Source organism: Rattus norvegicus, chromosome 1 (assembly GCF_036323735.1).
Source record: "Rattus norvegicus strain BN/NHsdMcwi chromosome 1, GRCr8, whole genome shotgun sequence".
Classification (NCBI taxonomy): Eukaryota; Metazoa; Chordata; class Mammalia; order Rodentia; family Muridae; genus Rattus; species Rattus norvegicus.
Window position 1 is genome coordinate 169,020,853 of NC_086019.1, and position 22,259 is coordinate 169,043,111.

General features: G+C 38.3%; 1 protein-coding gene across 1 annotated transcript; it reads left to right on the forward strand.

Annotated features, from left to right (window-relative positions):
* The first annotated feature begins 10,295 nt into the window (after positions 1-10,295).
* On the forward strand, positions 10,296-11,261 carry Or56b6 (olfactory receptor family 56 subfamily B member 6). Its single transcript, NM_001001033.1, has one exon. It carries the CDS (start codon positions 10,296-10,298, stop codon positions 11,259-11,261), a length of 966 nt encoding a protein of 321 aa, NP_001001033.1.
* Positions 11,262-22,259: the final 10,998 nt, after the last annotated feature.

Here is a 22,259-nt window from a genome sequence, read left to right on the forward strand (position 1 = left end):
TAGAAAAATGTCAGGAATGAGGTAATCTAAGCCGAGAAAGACAAACATGATATGTACTCACATATAAGTGGATATTAGCCATAAAGTACAGGATAACCATTCTATAATCCACAGACCCAGAGAAGCTAAAAAGCAAGGAGGACTCAAGGGGAAGCACATGAATCTCTCACTGAAGGGGGAAATAGATGAGAAATCATGGGTGGATGAGGAATGGGGGAAGGCATGGGACAGGGTATGGTAACAGGAGGAATCAGGTTTAGGGGCGGATGGAATAAGAGAGAAATGGCAGAGACTGGGTGAGAAGGGAATCTCTGAGATGAACTAAAAACCTAGTGCAATGAAAACTCCCCAGAATCTATTTGTGTGACAATCACTGAGATGATGCAAGTAAATAAATTTTCAATAAAATGGTATTAAACTGTGAGGAAAGATTAAAGATAATAATAGAAAAGGGTAAAAGATGGTTCAGAGTATGGGCTGCATGATTCAAGCTCTCGAAACTTTCAGATAAAGTTGGGTATTCTACAAAACATCAAGAGATCAGAATAGGGATAACTTAAACACAATCAAGAGGTTTTTTACTTGGATTAATGAACGATGTTGGGGTTTTTTGTTTGTTTTTGTTTTTGTTTTTAAGTCTGAGTTCCTCTTAAGATTGTGGGAGAGTGATAAGTGTATAGTAGCCAAAAAGCTCAAATTACCCAAGATGCAATCCACAGACCACAGGAAGCTCAAGAAGAAGCATGACCAAAATGCAGATACTCCCACTCCTTCTTAAAAGGGGGAAATATTCATAGGAGGGAATATGGAAGCAAAGTTTAGAGCAGCAACTCAAGAAATGGCCATTCAGAGCCTGACACACATGTGGTCCACATATATACAGCAACCAAAAACTAGATAAGATTGATGATGCTAAAAAATGCATACGGAAAGGGACAGGATATAGATCTCTGCTGAGAGACACATCCAGAGCATGTGCAATATAGAGGTCAATGCTAGCAGCAAACTACCGAACTGAGAATAGGACCCCCTATTAATTAGAGGAAGTATTGAAAGAGTTGAAGGAGTTCGCAATCCTGTGAAAACAACAATGCAAACTAACCAAAGCTTCCAGGGATTAAACCACTACCGAAAGACTCTACATGGACTGACCCAGGGCTCCAACTGCATATGTATCACAGAATATCAACAGTGGAAGGGAAAGCCCTTGGTTTGGCCAAGGTTGGACCTCCAGTACAGGGGAATATGGGGGAGGGCAATAAGGGTGATGTGTAGGGGGAATACCCATATGAGGGATGGGGCGGAGAAGGAATGGGGCTTATGGAGAGGAAACCGGGAAGGGGAATAACCTTTGAAATGTAAGTAAAGAAATATATAATAAAAAATTTAGAAAAAGAAAAAAAAAAAGATTGTGGGAGAGCCTGCATACATGCTGTGGTTGTTTAGCTTGGGTTTTTTGTGGGACCCCAAAGAGTGGAAAAGGGAGTGTCTTTCATTCTTTTGTCTGTTCTTGGAACTCCTTTCCTCCTACTAGGTTACCCTGTCCAAGTTTGATAGAAAGGTTCGTACCTAGTTTTAATGCATCTTGTTATGCCATGTTTGGTAGATATCACTGGGAGGCCTGCTCCTTTCTGATGGGAAAATGGGAGATAGAGGAGCAATGGGAGATAGCTGAGGGAGCTGGAGGTATGGAAAGAGGTGACCGTGGTTAGATGTATCTAAGAGAGAAGAATAAATTTAAAAAAAAAATTGTGGGTCAGAATATAGAAATTTTAAACTGGATCACATAGAAGGAGTGTATCAAAGCAGAACACAGCCCTACTGTAGGCAAGGGAGAATGCCAAGTAAGGACGGGTGACCCCAGCTTGGATAGAGAAACACCTTAGAGATACATTGTCTAATTATTCCGTAGGGATCAGACAAGGCTTCCTAAATGAGACAACATTAGAGAAGGTGCCAGGATGACTCAGTAGCATTAAGGGGACACCAAAACTCAGAAAGTAGGGAATTTTTGTTTTAATTATTTATTTTTGTATTGTGTGTATAGATGTTTTCATTCTATGTATATCTGCATACTGCATGTGTGCCTGGCATCTGAGGAAGCCAGAATTGGTGTAAGGATCCTTTGAAACTAGAGTTACAGATGGTTGTGAGCTACTATGTGGGTGCTGAGATTAAACCCATGTCCTCTAGAAGAGCAGCTGGTGCTCTTAATGACTGAACCATCTCTCCAGCCCAAAAGTAGAGGGATCCATTCATTTTCTGGAACAGCAGCAGGGGCAAATACTGTTCTAAAGGAAGGCTAGTTTCAGTCTACAAGAGGTCTTAAGTTTTCCACAAAGAGTATTTCACAGTAAATATGGAGTAAAGAAAGACATTGAAACAGACATGAAAGTGATCTAGTAGGGCAATCTCGTTCATACACACAACAGTGCTGTCAGAGGCTTCCTTCAGAGTATTCTGGGCATAAAAGGAAGTAATATAAATTTTAAGTTGAACTGAATATATGTATTCATTTTATATCCTTAACTTCTATCCCTTTTTTCCCCAAATTCCATCCTTAAAAATCCCTCCCCTCCTCAAAGAAGAGGAAGCGCCCTATCACCCCAGAAGGACTAAATGCATCCTTTAAGGCCCAATTAAGTAGTCCAGTTAGAGGAAGGGGATCCATTGGTAGGCAACGGAGTCAGAGACAGCCTCATGGAACCCGCATGAAAACCAAGCTGCTCATCTGCTACAAATAGGGGAGCCTTGGTCCAGCCCCTGCATGCTCTTTGGTTGTGGCTCAGTCTCTATAAGGCCTTATGAACCCAGGGTTGACTCTGTATGTCTTCTTGTGGTGTCCTTGACCTCCACAGCTGGCTTGATTCTATCTCTGACTGTTCCACAAGACTCCTAGAGCTCCACCTAATGTTTGGCTGTGGGTCTCTGTATCCGTTTCCATCTGCTGCTAAATAAAGCCACTCAGGAAACATTTAGACTAGGCTCTTGTCTGTAAGCATAGCAGAATATCATTAATAGTGTCAGGGATTGGCTATCTTACATGGGATGTATTTCAAATTAGACAAGTCATTGGATGGTTGTTCCCTCAACCTTTGTCCCCTCTTTATCCCTATGTATCTTATAGGCAGGACAAATTTGGGGTTGAAGGTATTGTAGATGGGTTGTTGTTTCCCTCCCTCCACTGGAAGTCCCACCTGGCTATAGGAAGTGGCCATTTCAGTCTCTATATTATCCTCTGGTAGGAATCTCACTAGGGACTTCCCAGAACATGTCAGTCCTAGGTCTCCAGCTACTCCCAGAAGTGCCCCCCGCCCATTGACTGTCATTCTCACTTCTAGCCCTCTCCAACACCCCCTCTCCCTACACCATTTCCCCATCCTGATTCCCCACCAAAACCCCTCTCCCATCTAGTTCCCTCCATCCATCCAACACCAATGACTATTTGGTAAAACGAAAGAATGTATATTAGATTCAGGAAAAGGGATAAAAATCCAGAGCAATAGGACAAAAAATAGTAGCAAGATTGATCAAGGATTTACAGGCAAAGTGTGTCAAATGATAGAAAAGGAAGTGATCATGGTTCTATTCAAGCCTATAGAAAATCAGAGTTAGTGGTGAGGAGAGACAGTTCTGTGGCCACAAGTGCCTGCCAACACTTACAAACAAGTTTGAGGAACTGAGTTCCAATCCCTAGAGCCCACACTGAAAGTTGAACGTGTAGCATGAGCACCTGTAACTTCCAGACTTTTACATGAAGATGCGAGATAGAGAGAGGAGTATTCCCTGGAAGCTCGTAACCCAGCTCGACTAGCCTATTTGGCATGGAAAAGAAAAGAACAAGTACACCCTGTCTCAGACAAGGAGAAAGGGGAGGATCAACACCTAAGGCTGTCCTCTGGCTCCATAGGCTCACTATGCACATACCCACATCCACAGGCAAGAATGTACATGTATGCACACAGATATACACACAAACTTATGTATACAAACACGATCTTAAATATAAAAGAGAACATAATGCTGCATTTTCCGAGTGTACCACTCATAGATAAACAACCAAAAGAAAGGAAGCATGTACATCTGTTTGTGGTGGCACTATTCAAAGCAGTCAAGATATGGAATTAGCTTGTGACCACATTAAGAAATGAATGGACAAATAAAATGTGATTTTTTTTTACACAATGGAGTGTTATTGAGGCATCTGCCTCATAGAATGAAATTATATCATCTGCAAGAAAGTGGATGTCTGGACATTATTATATTAAGCAAAATAAGCTAAATTCAGAACAATGAATGTTGTATCTTCTCGTTTCTGGACACTAGATCTAAACATGAAAATACCTGGAAGGACAGACAACAGGACCATTGAGGCAAGAGGACAAGAGGTATATCAAGTGCTGAGTATAGTATAGGTGAAATGCATTATATACATCAATGAAAATGTCATAATGAAACACATTATTTTTTATAATTAACATTAATTAACTTTAAATGCATTTAATAAATAACATGAAAGAGAATAAAATGAGAGTTTAAAGGGCAACATTTCTCAAACCATGCTATGAAGCTACTAAAAATCTAACAATAATATAACGATTGAAAAATAAGAAAGTCTAGATCAATATCCTTCACACAACAGACATAAAATTCTCAACAAATTAGTTAGTTAAGTAAAATTCAGCAATAAGTGGAAAGAACAGTATATAAAGAGCACATAAGGAGATTTACTAACAAAAATTCAAGATAATTTGACATTCAAAATACCTCAAGATAATTCAGCATATTAAGAAAATACATGAGAAAAAATCATAGTCTTATTCTATAGACACAGACAAAAACTGCAAACTCAGCACACAGGAAGCAGCAGGGAACTTCACACACATAAAGATGAGCCTGTATATTACAAACGCTGCTAATGTGGTACATGAAAGTGAAATCTGAACACTTTCCCCTAAATTTGGGGTTTCCACTGTTTGACATTGTCAACACTTCTACTGACCACTGTACTAGAGGCTCTAATAATGTCAATAAGACAGCAAGAGTGAAGATTGAAAAGGCAGAAGTAAGAAGCTGTCATATGCTGACATTGTGGTCATACAAAAGCCTGAGAGAACAGAACACTGTAAAAAATTATCTTCAATCTACAGGGTTTTTACAAACCTCTTCTGTATCTGATATGTGCATATGAGCCTTCTTAATAGCACACAAGATATAATCTTTTTATAAAAGTAATTTTTCTCAATACAGTTTTAATTTTTTGCCAGTATACCAGGAAGGTGGGGAAAATATTCTTATGAATATGAATGTAGAAAAATAAATATTTTTCCTCTAAATTCCCTTCATGCCTTCTACTGACAAACTTTACCTTGGGGAAAACTGAAAGGACAGTACAATTTAAAGGGCCTACAGGTGTTTTATAAAAAAAGGCAAATCCGTACATATGTACACAAGATGCAATGAGCTTATTAAAAATAGAATTCACAGTTACGACATCAATGTTAAACAAGCCATTATGATTATGTAATTGCAACATTTAAATTTGTGTTCTTTCCATTAAATTTCACTATTTGACATTGAATCACCAACAGATACAGAAAAGACTATTATGGGCATACGGCATATAGTCCACTTGCCTCCATTGAATCAATACATTCTCTTTCTGTTTGGTAACTGGAATACATCACTCCAGAAAACAGCTAAATACTTTTTCATTGATTCTGCAGTAATAAAATAAACCCTTTGGTATAAGAACTTTGAAATAGTGGATCTAAATTTGAAAGTTTCAGGGCTGGAGATTTAGCTCAGTAATAGAACACTCCTGAAACACACACACACACACACACACACACACACACACACACACATTTTTATTATGGACCTTTGTTGATATTTGAGTATTTTTCACTGTCATAAGTTGAAATCCAGAATAAGTACCTATCCCAACCAGTAAATATCAGTACCTGCCGGGCTACCACATAACCTACTAGCTGGCACCACAGTAATTCGGACAGAAGCCTACAGGAGCCTTACATCTTTCATTGTAACAGCTCATCATCTCATCAACTTTGAATTTGAGAAGCAGCCAAGAATTACATCTATATTCCTATACTTATTATCATCAAGCATTACTAGACCAGCTTTCTGACTATTCATCTAAGAAACCTAAGAAGACTCCTCTAGGAAGTAGGCTAGAGCATTAACTTGTTGATTCTGGTCCACCTCTGAATTTAGAAATGCTTGTTCTGATGAGCATCAACAAGACTCTCCCTCTCCAAGGTCATAAACATTTTATAATAGAGTCTGACTTGATTGGGCTTCATTTTTATTGTTCTGTCATTTAAAGTTCATTTCAGGCAAAATCAACAATTCCATCCCATTACGTTGTCATCATTTAACTACATTAATATTATAAAGAAATTGAGTACATTTATAAAGCTACTGTTTGTGGCACATGAAACTGTGGCCTGCCTACGTGTCTGTGCAACACTTGGGTATGTGTCTAGTGCTTGTGGAGGGCCTCAGATCCCCTGGAACTGGGGTTACTGATGCTGGTGGGCCACCATGTGGGTGTTGTGGTAAAATTAAAAAAGCAGCAGAAGTGGTTCCCACGAGTTCCCACTCCATGCTCTAGCTGTTTCTCTGTCAGCCATTTTCACATGCTGTCCCCTTGGTGGGTTGTTACCATGCGTGAGACTCACCATGTATTCCGTAGCCTTGCACGACTTCCTGTCATGGACTCTGCTCACACTCCGAACAACACGGTGAAGTCATGAATCAACAAACTTTAACCCAACAACCAGATTTATATATTAATTACTCAATGTACAATACATCCACACAATTAACTTACAACCAAATGATAAAAGGTTGTAAACCACCCACCTAGATACGATCTAATTTATCTAGACATACAAAATTCTGTACACATCCATCCCTTAAGAATAGTCATAACAACCTGTAAATGTGAAGAGAGAAATCTTAGCATCTGCCTCCTTGTTCTCTCTGCTGCTCCCCTCCTTGATTCAGTCTCCTCTCCTCTCTAAAACTGCCCCCCACACACCCTCCTTCCTTCTCATCCAATAATAGGCCTTGTTCTATTCTCTACCTGCCTTTACCTGCATAATGACATCAACCTTCATGTGAGCATTGGGAATTGAACCCAAGTCCTCCAGAAGAGCAATCAGTGCTCTTAAACACTGAGCCATCTGTCCAGCATGTCATTACCAACCACCATAGAGTAAATTCATTTCTTTTCAATATAGATTGGTTGGTGAAGATTATCACAAAAAAACAGCCTTTACCAAGACAGATTAGTGCTTCTGTCAAAGAAAATGATCTCGTTTGTTTTTTATTCTAAATTAACATTCAAAACTTGTCATAAAAGAGGGAATATAGTTATCAGCATTTTGAATTCCTTAGCAAGTACAACACTTGGCTTAAGACAAAAGAAATGACTGCAATTTTTAAAAGTCTGCAGAGCCCAAATAAAAGGAACTAAAACAGACTGTAGCCTTTAGAAGAGATATTGACTAAAGATATTGATCATACCATTCAAAACCTTCCTATAATTAGAGGGTGATTGCTAAGACTGGAGTGAATTAACGTCTGAAGAACCTAGAGTGTTAGTCTGTTAGACTGCTCTTGGGACCAGGGTTACTTGCCATAAAGCTCTTGAGTCATATCCCCAAGGCAGCATGTGAAGTATTGGGCTCTTGAGAATAGAGTAAGGAGTTCCCAAGAATCATCATCCCAGAAGCAGGCAACTAGGGGAGTTATTTAAACCTCCAGACTCCAGATGTGAGGAATAAGAGAAGTGTTTGAGATGGTAGGATGAACACAGGCCACTGTAGCATGAAAAGCAGAAATTGCTGCAGGGCTCTGTAACAGGGAGTCTCTCCACACCTTCCTGACGGGTAAGTAACCCAGGGAATGGCCTTCAAGTTCAGAGGTGAAAGGACAGAGACCCTGTCTTATAATAGTCCTGATCTCTGAGAGGTGAGGCAACAGAGTCCCTAGCCTTTAGTGCAATCCTGTCTCTGACTACAGACATCATCTCTAGCTTCCACAACTGGTTTTCTTTTCCTTTCTTTTTAAGATTTATCATCATCAATACTTCCTATCACTGACCTCCTCACTTAGGTAGAGACTGAGATTTGTGATCAAAAAGCAAGAGAGAAATAAGGCTGAAGTCTAGACTGATCAGTGAGAGACCATAGGACTTATAATAATACTCCTTATCCACTTTCCCCAGTAACATTAAACTCTAAAGATTATTTCACAATGTTTGAAAAAAGATATAAACGATCAAAGGCAAAAATATAAAATATATTGTATTTAATGTAAGTCCTATCTTAATTCCCATTAACATAAATTAAAAATGTGATTTACATAGTCTCATAATAACATTGTTTTACACTGATATTCTATTTATGAATTTCAAACCATTTCAGTGACACAGGAAACAAAATAAGGGACATAAATATTTAGAAAGAGAAAAATGCTGTGTTTATGTAACCTTTTGTTCTATCTATAAAATAAATGTTTTAGAAGCACTACCAATGAGAAATTGTAGATATTACTGATACTTTACTAAAAGGGATGATATAGAAGATAAAAAAACTGCAATGTGTAAAATAAGAAATATAAGGTACTTTTGGGCAGCAGTGATTGTTTACTTGATACAAGATTTTTAAAAAATCATAGAGTTTTAAAGGGAGCACAAACTCAGTAGGGCATAATGGCACAATCCTGTAGTCCCAGCACTTAGGATGTGGAGGAGGAAGGATCAGGAGTTTCAAGTCATCTTTGGATGAAGACTAATTTTGAAGCCAGTTTGGGTTATATGAGAATCTATCTCAATAAAGCTTACAAAATAGTAACATCACAAGCTTATTAAAGTTAATGTACACAAAAAGAAATAACAAAAATAGCAATGTAAAGATTCATTCAACAGATGATCATATGCCAGAAAAAAGTATATTTTTAAAAATATAGATAAATAATATTTGTTTTTAAAAGATCTCAAAATATTAATGATTAGAAGAACATCCTGAAGATTTACTTTTTATTACTTGCGTATAAGTGTAAGGGTGTATGTGCTCATATATGTGGGGGTGCTCTCAGAGGCCAGAAAAAGGTGCCAAGTCCACTGGAGCAGGAATTTCAGGTCTTTATGAGTGAAGCTGAGAACTCAATTCCAGTCCTGAAGAGCAGAAACCACTCTTGCACACAGAGATGTCAATTGAACCACACAGTACAAATTTTCGAATGACAATTTTTTTAAAAATGTAATGAGAGGAAGATATAATCCATATTTATGAATGCAAAGACTTGGTACAAATATACCTCCTTTTTTTCAAAATTTTATCCATATGCTACCTCAAATTAAGGGTGCTATTTTATAAATCAACACAGAAACTCTGAATTTAGAAAGTTATTGCATGCATAGGAATTAAAATCGAAGAGAGCACTGAAAGGAATGAAATTTGGTGTCTATTAAACTTACTAATCTTTATACAAAAATAATCAGAAATAGAAACAGTGGATTCCCAGAATAGAATTGTGCTGTGTGTGAGGGTGCCCATGTGCAAACACATGTGTACCTACATGTGTCTCCACTATATGAAAAAAGAGGCATTCAAATCATTCGATGAGAGACACAGAACCTATGTTTGATTATTCAAAATAAACATGTTTACATGTCTGTCATTAATACCAAAATCAATTCTATGTGAATAAACCAAACAATTCCATGTGATAAAACAAAAAGTCAATCATTAAGAATTAATATTAATTCAGAAATGTATATAGGTAAAAAGAATTTTTGAGGGAAAATAATATTATATAACTGTTACTTGTTTACATAATGAAATGTAAATAATTTACATTTATGTAAATAGTAAATAAGGTGTAATATGTAAATGTAAATAGTGTATAAGGTGGATATTTTATATCATGTAAACCACCAAACAGAAATTGGGAAAAACTAATGATAACAATCAATGTTTGGGTTCTTTTGTTCCTCTGTCAAATTTTTCTAGAGATTTTTAGGATTTTGGTTTGGTTCGGTTGGTTGGTTTGCTTTGGTTTTAACTTAATCACTCTAAATCCTGCACACTGTCCCCTTCTGGTCACCCTTCCCACAATTTAAGGTCTTACTGCGAATTCAGTATGTTCAAAAGATCAGAACATTGTAGGTTAGACCTATTCCTCTGCCTTAAACCTAGATAACAATAGTAATTTTCTATTTCACTCAATCTACAGCAGATTCTGAGAAGAAGACACTCCATGAAATGGGTACTGCCTTGCATGAAACCAACAACTCAGAGGTCCACGTGACCGAGTTCTTTCTGCTGGGATTCCCAGGCATTCATGACTTCCAGCACTGGATCTCCTTGCCTATGGCTCTGCTTTACTTTGTAGCTCTTGGTGCCAATATCCTTATCTTGATCACCATCTACTGTGAGCCGAACCTGCATCAGCCAATGTACCAGTTTCTTGGTATCTTGGCTGCAGTAGATATTGGCTTGGCTACCACCAGCACCCCCAAGATCCTGGCCATCTTGTGGTTTGATGCCAAGACCATCAGCCTCCCTGAGTGTTTTGCTCAGATCTATGCAATCCATACTTTTATGGGCATGGAGTCAGGCATCTTCCTATGCATGGCAATAGATAGATACGTAGCCATTTGTTATCCCCTCAGGTATCCTTCCATAGTCACTGAAGCTTTTGTAATCAAAGCTACACTGACCATGCTGCTAAGGAACAGCCTGTTATCCATGCCAGTCCCTGTACTAGCTGCCCAGAGACAGTACTGCTCCAGAAATGAAATAGATCACTGCCTTTGCTCTAACTTGGGGGTTATTAGTCTGGCCTGTGATGATATCACTGTTAACAGGGACTACCAGTTGACTTTGGCCTGGTTTATACTTGGAATTGACATGATTCTGGTCTGTGTTTCTTATGCTTTGATTATTCGCTCAGTACTGAGGCTGAACTCCACTGAGGCAATATCTAAGGCCCTCAGTACCTGCAGCTCCCACCTCATCCTCATTTTGTTTTACTACACAGCTATTGTTATATTATCTGTCACTCACCTAGCAGGAAGAAGGGTTCCCCTCATCCCTGTTCTCCTCAATGTGTTACATATTGTCATCCCTCCATCCCTTAACCCCATGGTATATGCCCTTAGGACACAGGAGCTGAAGGTGGGCTTCCAGAAGGTATTTGTCTTGGGTGATTATGTATCCAGAAAATAAACTGACTATATGTTTAAGAACACTCAATGCAGTATTGCATGACAAAGAAAGTATAGGCTTTAACACCAAAATCCATTTTTGCCAGTTTCCAAGCTCATCCACTTTGATTGACTGATGCCAGTTTCCAAGCTCATCCACTTTGATTTTACATTCAATATGCAAAGTGTTGCTGGATTCTTTTCATTAATGCACCTTCTCACCTCCTGTAATATACTATCATGCAATTACTGCACACTGTGAGTTCTATAGGCAAGGAAAATGAATTGGGAAACTGCCAAGGTTGACGAGGAAGTTCAAACCTGAGATTTGGACTCAGATATTATCCAGTCTCTGCTCTTAACTCTTCTGTCCCACTCACTTCATTATTTATCTTCAAAAGTAAGTTAAGAAAAATAAGGTAAGATTGTATATACTCATTTTTAGTAAAATCCCATACTGAGCATGGAAGTAGAGGTAAATGGGAGCAATGGAATAATCAGTTCTATCAACATCAAGAGAAGGAAGGTGGGAGATAGATGACTCAGTAGTTTAAAGCACTTGTTGCTCTTGTGAAGGACCAGGATTTGATTTCCAGAACCCACATAGTGGTTGCACATCTATGTTTAATTCCAGCCCCAGGTGATCTGATGTTTTCTTCTGACATCCTCAGGCATGTATTTAGTACCCAGATAAACATACAGGCAAGATGCTCATATGCATAATATAATAAAGTATAATAATCTAAAGTAAGTATATTTTGGAAAAAATAGGAGAAAGATGTTCATGATTACAACTTAACTAAGGAATAGAAAATGGTCAACTCCAATTGTTCAAGAGTATGAATATTCAGATCACATGACTAAGGTACAATTATAGGCTCTGGTAGTTTGAGGAAAGCATTTGAACAGTGTTCAAGAGCCATGTTTAACTACAGAAGAGCATTCAGACTCTGAACTCTTCCAAACACTAAAATAAAATCTCACAGTAATTATCACTGTCCACACACCCTCAGAAAGCAAACAACAAAATAATAACATATTCCCCAAGACATGTCTACAGTGAAGAGAAATCAGAAGGGGTTTTTTCCCTTTTTTCTTCTCTTATACAATAATATATCCTGATCACATCCTTCCTTCCCCGCATTTCTTCCAGTTCCTCCTACCTCCAATCTACCCCAGATCCACTAGCCCTACATTTCTCTACAAAAAAGACCAAAAAAAGAAAAAGAAAAAGAAAAACAGAAGTTTGTATGAAGCTCATGTAGAAAAATATTACCATGAAAACCTGATTTTTCTCTTTATGTCGAAGAAATGAAATGAATCAATTCTACATTTCCTTTAACCTAATGTAGCTTTATAGAATGAAAATTTAAGGAGCAACTTTTAGAAGGTGAAAACCTGGACATAGTCATGGTCTCTGGTCCCAGATTATGGGCTCTTCGATTCTTGGGGAAAACAAAGTACCAGCAGCAATTCTCCTTCAACTGTAACTATAGTACTTTTAAATCCTCTGCAATGACTCACTCCACACAACTGTCTAATAAGAGTTGGACAGGGTTTATTTCTTCAGTTCAGAAACTCTTGAATTAATTTGGCCCTAGAGCTCTACAAAGAAGAAATCAAGGCATTACAAAAAGAAAAAATTTCAACTTGACCTAAACTTCTGTCTAGTAAAATATAGATGTTCTATGGTTCTGATAATTCACTGGCACCATAAAGAACAACAGAATCTCTATTGGCAAGTGACGATTGGATAGAACAGACAAGTAATAAAGAGCAATTTGCAAATAAATAAATTTGTTACCTATTTAAATATTCAAGTTTGGAGCAACAAAGATGAAATATTGGCTTGGGACAATGTGTTGATTTCCTGACACAATACCATGACTTTAGGATAGACTCTGGGAAAAGAACAACTGCCAATAAATTGCGAGAACTTTAAACCACTGACAATTAAGCAGTAGAATCATCTTTCCTTTGGAAAAGTCAGTCAGATGCCATGGGCCTCCTCTGAATAAGGCAAGATTTGATCCTATGCACTTCTCTGGCATTCTTCACTAATGCTAAGACTATGTTAGCCACATTCCATCTTTGTCACAAAGTATTTGATAAAAACAAATCGAAGAAATAAAAATGGGAACTTAGGTTTTCAAGTGATTCTCAGCTGGCTCCATTGCTTTCACATCTGTGGCAAGACAGATATCAGTATAGAAAGGCATAGGTAAGGAGGTTGTTCATTTCCTGGCTATAAGAAAGTAGAGAGAGTAGCAAAGGTTTATGGACAAGACCCTTCAAATTCACGCTCCTGGCATCCTACCTACATCCTTTAACTACCCCCTCCACTTTCTAAGAGCTGATGCACATAAGAACTCTTCCATAGATTAATTTGTTGATAATGTTAGTCCTTTCATAATCCAATTGCCTCTTAATATTGCCACTAGCTAAGAACTATGCTTTCATCACATGAGCCTTTTGGGAAAAACCTTCATATCTTAACTATAATATTGTATGCCTTAGCCCTAAAGACCCATGCCCATCTCATAATGCAAAATGCATATCCATTTTCTAATGCAAAATGCATAGACCTTCATAAGTTCCTGACGTCTCAATGTTTCTGCATTTCTCAAAGTCCCAAATCCCTCTTGACACTCAAGGCAGATTCTTTCTGTGAGCCCCCCAAAACAGAAAATTACATGCTTCTACAATGCAATGATATACTGCTATCATTCTTGAAAGAAGGGACATGACAAGACCCAACCCCAGCAAGTAAGGAGTCAACATCAAAATCCATGTTCATCATCAAGGGCACATGATGCTGTGTTATAAATTCCAAAGGACTGAGAGAGCCCCATTCACATGGCTTTTCTGGGTATAGTCCACAGAGCATGTCTCCTGGGCTAGCTCTGCTTCTGGGGCACATTCTTCCCTCCAATATCATGTACCTCTCCCCCTTTTGACTAAATACAAAATAGGCTTCATCTCTAACACAGTAAAACTTTTTGCAATAAAATAGTCTTGAGGATTGTTAATAAACAAATAAAAACCGATATAACCAATCAAATGTTCACAATGCACATCTCATTTGCATCTGAAAGACTTTTAAGTATTTTGAATTCAAAGTTTGTGAAATGTTTGCATCAGACCCATATGAACTCAGCAGTTTGAGTGTCTTTATGAAGTACCTGAAACATCAGACAATGTGATGACCTTCACACTCTTTCAACAAACATCTTTTTTTTAGTAAATGTCTGTCTCAGCCCTTTTTGCAGGAGTGTCTTGTTAAGTTTGTCTTGATCTCTGCATCATCTGAAATACTTGCTTTTCTCTGAAAACATACAATCATTTAAAAGTATCATGCAGAAATATTTCAGGAAATTTTCCCCTGTGCCTTTGTGTCCGAGAATCTTCCTCACTTTCTCTTCTATTTGATTCAGTGTATCCGGTTTTATGTGGAGGTTTTGATCCACTTGGACTGGAGCTTTGTACAAGGAGATAAGAATGGTTTGATTTTCATTCTTCTACATGCTGAACTCCAGTTGAACCAGCATCATTTGCTGAAAATGCTGTCTTTTTTCCACTGAATGGTTTTAGTACCTTTGTCAAAGATCAAGTGAACATAGGTGTATGGGTTCATTTCTGGGTCTCCAATTCTATTGCATTTGTCTATCTGCCTGTCTTTATACCGATACAATGCAGTTTTATCACTATTGCTCTGTAATAAGCTGGAGGTCAGGGGTGGTGATTCCCCCAGAAGTTCTCTTATTGTTGAGGATAGTTTTCGTTATTCTGTTTTTTCGTTATTCCAAATGAATTTGCAAATTGCTCTTTCAAACTCTATGAAGAATTGAGTTGGAATTTTGTTGGGGATTGCATTGAATCTGTAGATTGCTTTTGGCAAAATGGCCATTTTTACTATATTAATTCTGCCAATCCATGAGCATGGGAGACCTTTCCATCTCCTGAGATCTTCTTCAATTTCTTTCTTCAGAGACTTGAAGTTCTTGTCATACAGACCTTTTCACTTGCTTGGTTAGAGTCACACCATGATATTTTATATTATTTGTGACTACTGTGAAGGGTGTCATTTCCCTAATTTCTTTCTCAGCCAGTTTAACCTTTGAGTAGAGAAAGCCTACTGATTTGTTTGATTTAATTTTATAGCCAACCACTTTGCTAACGTTGTTAATCGGGTTTAGGAGTTATCTGGTGGAATTTTGGGGGACACTTAAGTATACTATTATTATTATTATTATTATTATTATTATTATTTGTTTTAGGATGAAATGTTCCATAGATATCTGTTAAATCCATTTATTTCATAACTTCTGTTAGTTTCACTGTGTCTCTGTTTAGTTTCTATTTCCATGATCTGTCCATTGATGACAATGGGATGTTGAAGTCTCCCACTATTATTGTGTGAGGGACAATGTGTACTTTGAACTTTAGTAAAGTTTCTTGTATAAATGTGAGTGCCTTTGCATTTGGAGCATAGATATTCAGTATTGATAGTTCACCTTTGTGGATTTTTCCTTTGATCAGTATGAAGTGTCCTTCCTTATCTTTTTTGATAACTTTTGTTTGAAAATCTATTGTATTCAATATTAGAATGGCTACTCCAGCTTGTTTCTTGGGACCATTTGCTTGGAAAATGTTTTCCCACCATTTTACTCTGAGGAAGTATCTGTTTTTGTCACTGAGGTGTGTTTCCTGTATGCAGCGAAATTCTGGGTCTTGTTTATGTATCCCGTCTGTTAGCCTATGTCTTTTCATTGGTGAATTGAGCCCATTAGAAATCTCTTTCTTTATGTGTTATTCTATTAAGCCTATTCTATCTTTCTCTTGCTCTTCCAAACTGAAGAGGGCTTCTTAGTTTTCATTCACTGAATACTGTTCTACCTGAATCCTGTCAGATGTTTCTCTGTGGTTCCTGCAAGCTCAAAAAGAAAGTTCCTATCTCTTGCCCAGGGCTCCTTTCATGAAGGCTTTTCCAAGAAAGAGAGAGAGAGAGAGAGAGAGAGAGAGCTCTCAAAAGTCCAGTTACTTATCCAAGAAGTCTCTAGCTCTTCCCCTATACCCATAGTATGCTGAACAATGTCACCACCATTCTGAAGGAATCCAAGCCAAATCAGTAGGCACTGGACCATTTGACCTTTACAGTGAAGTAACGCAAGACAAGGCCATCCACCTCACTTAATTTATGAATTATGTGAAGAAGAAAAAATATTTGAAATATAGATGTTATTTTAAGTTAGAAACCCTTGGCATCCTCATATTCTGATGGACATGATACAAGAAAAAAAACTGCTACACAGTGGTTGCACACTGGGGAAACAGAGGCAGGTGAATCCCTGAGTTTGAGGCCAGCCTGGTATAAAAAATGAGTGCCAGGAACAAAGTCTACAACAAGAAACCCTGTTTCAAAAACAAACAAATTTAAAACAAAAATAAAAAAAGAAGGAACAAAAGAAAGGAAAAATGTTTCAGATAAGAAATATGGAATACAATCATTTCCTATTTAAAACACAGATATATTCCAAAATCTCTAATATTTTAGGAAACAATTTGACCCTGACTAAATTTTATATTCTCATAAGAGCAACTCAATCCATTGGAAACTTACTGGATACAGCAATAAAGGGAAAAACTACAATAAACTTAGTTTACCCATTAAATTAAATTATACCTATCATTCTAGAATTGAGCACCAATTCATTTCATAGCATACAATAAATGTTTTCTTGAACAGAGGTGGTTTTGGGGAAACGAAAAAAAAAGAAGGGAAGAGAAACAGCAAAAGTAGATGAGCTGTTTCTGCTACTTTTCCTAAAAGGTCAAAATTAAAGGGACTTCTCTTTTTGTAATGTCTCAAGTTCACTAGAACCTCTTATATAAGAAAAAGAAAAAATTTGCAGACCGGTGCGCCTGTCTCCTCTTACACTGCATAGCCTGCCTGTCTTCCAGGAAGTCTGTTGTAATCAGGAACACAGGTGAGACCCCTGCCATAATACCCAGGCTAACTGGGACACCCTCAGAGCCCAGCCGACATAGATCTATCCTCTCTGCCCAAGCCCCATCTTCCTTTTGGTCTGTACCTCCACCTGGGGCAGATTGACCTGCTTGCCCCCTCCCACAGCCTGCCTGCCTTCAAGAAGGTCTGCCATAACCAGGGACACATTTGAGACTGCGACCCCTATGCTATCTGGTTCATCCCACTCTGCCTGACATCCATATCCCTTCCAGTCTGCACCTCCATCGGCAACTGGGACAGATACTGCCCCAGGACCACAAAGCCTGCCTGTCTCCTAGGAGGTTCAACCTAACCAGGGACATAGAAGGCCTGCTCTAACCAGGGACACAGGAGGCTTGCTCTAACCAGGTTCAGACGAGAGCCCCACCCCCACCCCCGCCTCAACCAGAGACAACACTGGCTGCCTCTTAGAAGGAAAACTATTCAAAATCTCAAAACACACATTGAAATTCACACAATAATAGTGGAAGACTTCAACACTGCACTCACACCAATGGACAGGTCATTGAAACAGAAACTAAAGTAAGACAGTGAAACTAACAGAAGTTATGAGCCAAATGGATATAATGATATCTACAAAACATTTTACCCCAAAACAAAAGAATATACCTTCTTCTAAGCATCCCATGAAACCTTCTCCAAAGTTGGCCATAAAATTGAACACAAAACAAGCCTCAACATATACAAGAATATTGAAATAATGCCAGGCATTCTATCAGATCACCACAGACTAAAGCTGGACTTCAATAACAACAAAAAGAGAACACCCACACTCTCATGGACACTGAGCAACTCTCTACTCAATGATAAACTGATCAGGGAAAAAGTAAAAATAGAAATGAAGGGACAGCATACCTAAATTTATAAGATACAATGAAAGCAAGGAGGAAAATTCATAGCAATAAATGCCTTCATAAAGAAATTGGAATTACATGAAATTCATAGGCAAATAGAATGAACTAGACAATATCATCCTGAGTGAAATAACCCAATCACATAAAAATTGGTATACACTCACTGGTAAGTGGATATTAGCCATAAAGCTCAAATTACCCAAGATGCAATCCACAGACCACAAGAAGCTCAAGAAGAAGGGTGACCAAAATGCAGATGCTCCAACTCCTTCTTAATAGGGGGAAAATATCCATAGAAGGGGATATGAAAGCAAAGTTTAGAGCAGCAACTGAAAGAACGGCCATTCAGAGCCAGCCCCACATGTGGCCCATATATATACATACACACAGTCACCAAAAGTAGATAATATTGATGAAGCTATAAAGTACTTGCTGAAAGGGACTGGAGATAGATCCCTCCCGAGAGACACAACCAGAGCATTTCCAATATAGAGGTCAATGTAGCAGCAAACCATTGAACTGAAAACAGGACCCCTTTGTGGGGAATTAGAATAAGGATTGAAAGAGTTGAAGGAGCTTGCAACCCCATAAGAACAACAATGCCAACCAACCAGAGCTTCCAGGGACTAAACCACTACTGAAAGACTATACATTAACTGACCCTGGGCCCCAACCTCATATGTAGCAGAGAATAGCCTTGTTGGAGCACCAGTGGAAGGGGAAGCCCTTGGTCCTGACAAAGTTGGACCTCCAGTGCAGGGGAGTACTGGAGGGGGAGACAGTTCAGGGGATGAATTGTGGGACTACCCATATGGGAGAGGTGGGATTGGGGCTTATGGACAGGAAACTGGGAAAGGAAATAACATTTGAAATGTTAGTAAAGAAATACATCTAATTAAAAAAAATTTTAAAGAATAATTCTCTAGACAATGGTCACATACCAAAGTTAAATCAAGATCAGGTAAACTGTCTAAATAGTCCCATAACCCCTAAGGAAATAAAAGTAAACATTGAAAACCTCCCCCCGCCAAAAAAAAAAAGACCAAGGCCAGATGATTTTAGTGCAGAGTTCTATCAGACCTTCAAAGCAAAGCTAAAACAGGCCTTGCTCAAACTATTCCACAAAATAGAAACCAAAGGAACACTATCTAATTCACTCTATAAAGTCACAGTTATTCTGATACTTAAACCATGCAAAGATCCTACAAAGGAGGAGAACTTCAGACCAATTTCACTTATGAGTATCAATGCAAAAATACTCAATAAGTTTCTTCCAAAAAAATCCAAAAACATATCAAAATAATCATTCACCATGATCAAGTACACTTCATTCCAGGGATGCAGGGATGGTTCAATTTATTAAAATCATTACATAAACAAAACTCAAAGAAAAAAATCACAAGATTTTTAAATGCTGAAAAAGCCTTTGAGAAAGTATAACACCACTTCATGTTGAAAGTCTTGGAGAGATCAGGAATTCATGGCACATATTTAAACACAATGAAAGCAATATACTACATCCAATAACCATCATCAAATTAAATGGAGAGAAACTTGAAGCAATCCCACTAAAATCAGGGACAAGACAAGGAGGCCCATTCACTCCCTACCTATTCAATTCAGTACTTAAGTTTTAGCTAAAGCAACTAAAAGGAGATCAATGGAATACAAATTGGAAAGGAAGAAGTCAAGGTATCACTATTTGTGGGTGATATGATAGTATACTTAAGTAACCTAAAAATTCTACTAAAGAACTCCTACAACTGATAAACAACTTTAGCAAAGTGGCTGGATATAAAATTAACTCAAACAAATCAGTAGCCTTCCTTTATGCAAATGCTAAGCAGGCTGAGAAAGAAATTACAGAAACAACACCCTTCACAATAGCAACAATAATATTAAATATCTTGGTACAGTTCTAACCAAGCAAGTGAAAGGTCTGTATGATAAGAACTTCAAGTCCATGAAGAAAGAAATCAAAGAAGACCTCAGAGGTTTTGAAAAGATTTCCCTGGCTCATGGATCAGTAGCACCAATGAAAATAGCCATTTTCCCAAAATCAATCTACAGATTCAATGCAATCCCCAAGAAAACTGAACATAATTCTTCACAGACATAGGAAGAGCAATTCTCAACTTCCTATGGAAAAACAAAAACCCCAGGATAGTGAAAAATATTCTCATCTGACATCAAACTGTACTATAAAGCAATAGTGATAAAATTTTTTAAAAAGCATGGTAATGATACAAAAACAAACAGGCCTATCAATGGAATAGAGTTGAAGACCCAAAAATAAACCCACAAACCTATAGATACTAGATCTTTGGCAAAGGAGCCAAAAACAGTGGAAAAAGAAAGTATCTTCAACAAATGGCTAAACTGGTGGTCTAACTGGTGGTCTGCATGTAGAAGAATGCAAATAGATTCCTGTCACCCTGCACAAAACTCAAATCCAAGTAGATCAAAGACTTCAACATAAAACCAGATAAGCTGATTCTAATACAAGAAAAAGTGGTAAAAAGCCTTGAGAACAATGGTACAGGGAAATTTTCCTCAACAGAACACCAATGGCTCATACTTTTAGATCAACAATTCAAAAATGCAACCTCATAAAACTGAAAAGCTTCTGTAAGGCAAAGGACACTGTCAATAGGACAAAATGGCAACCTACAAATTGGAAAAAGATCTTTACTAACCCTACATCTAATAGAGGGCTAATATTCAAAATACATAAAGAACTGAAGAGGTTAGACTCCTAAAATCCAGACAACCCAATTTAAAAAATGGTGACAGAGCTAAACAGAGAGTTTTCAACAGAGGAATATTGAATAGCTAAGAAGCACATAAAAAAATGTTTAACATCCTTAGTCATCCGGGAAATGCAAATCAAAACGACCCTGAGATTCCACCACACACCAATCCAAATATCTAAGATCTAAAACTCAAACACATGCTGGCAAGTATGTGGAGAAAGAGGAACACTCCTCCATTGCTGGTAGGATTGCAAACTGGTACAACCCCTCTAGAAATCAACTTCATGGTTCTTCAGAAAACTCAAGATAGGTCTACCTGAAGACCTAGCTATACCTCCTGGCATATACCCAAAAGATGCTCCACTGTATCAAAAAGATAAGAGATCTGCTGTGTTGATAACAGACTTATTCATAGTAAGAGAACCAGGAAACAACCCAGCTGCCCCTCAACTGAAGAATGGATACAGAAAATGTGGTTCATTTACACAATGGAATGCTATTCAGATACTAAAAATGAAGACAACATGAACTTTGCAGGTAAATGGATAGAGATGGAAAATATCATCCTGTACGAGATAACCCAGACTGAAAAGAGCATGCCTGGTATATACTCACTGATAAGTAGATATTAGCCAAAAAGCACAGAATATCCACAATACAATTCATAGACCTTATGAAGTTTAGAAAGAAGGAAGGGAAGGCCCACGTGTGGATGCTTCAATCCCACCTAGAAGTGACAACCAAATAATCACAGGAGGCAGAGGGAGGGAGTGATCTGGGTAGGAGATTGGATGGGGAGAGGGTGGGATCAGATACAGGGGGAGACAGGAGAGAAGGCCAGAGGGCCAGGAGAATGAATGAAAATATACAGCTGTGGGGTTGGGACTGGGGGTGGGGGAAACCTCTAGAAAATCCCAGAGACCTGGGATATGAGAGGCTCCCAGTAGGTAGTCAATGTCCCAGTTGAGGGATGGGGCTACCCACCCATTTTCAAAATTCCTGACCCAAAATTGTTCCTGCCTAACGAAAATGCAGAGACAAAAATGGAGCAGATACTGGAGGAAAGGACATCCTGTGACCAGGTCAACTTGGGATCCATCTCATGGGAGGTCACCAAAACTTGACACTATGCCATGTTGTGCTTGCAGACAGAAGCCTAGCCTAGCCTCTGAGAGGCTCTACCAACAGCTGACTAAAACAAATGCAGATACTTACAGCCAACTTTTGGACTGAGGTTGGGGACCTCAGGTTGGGGACTCCTACTGAAGAGTTAGAGGAAGAACTGAAGGAGCTGAAGGGGATTGTAACTCCTTAGGAAGAACAACAATATCAACTAAAATGAATGCCTGGGAGCTCCCAGGGTCTGAGCCACCAACCAAAGAGCA

Excerpts from the sequence above, each read along its gene's own strand:
- Or56b6 (NM_001001033.1), top strand. The coding sequence starts at position 10,296 with ATGGGTACTGCCTTGCATGAAACCAACAACTCAGAGGTCCACGTGACC.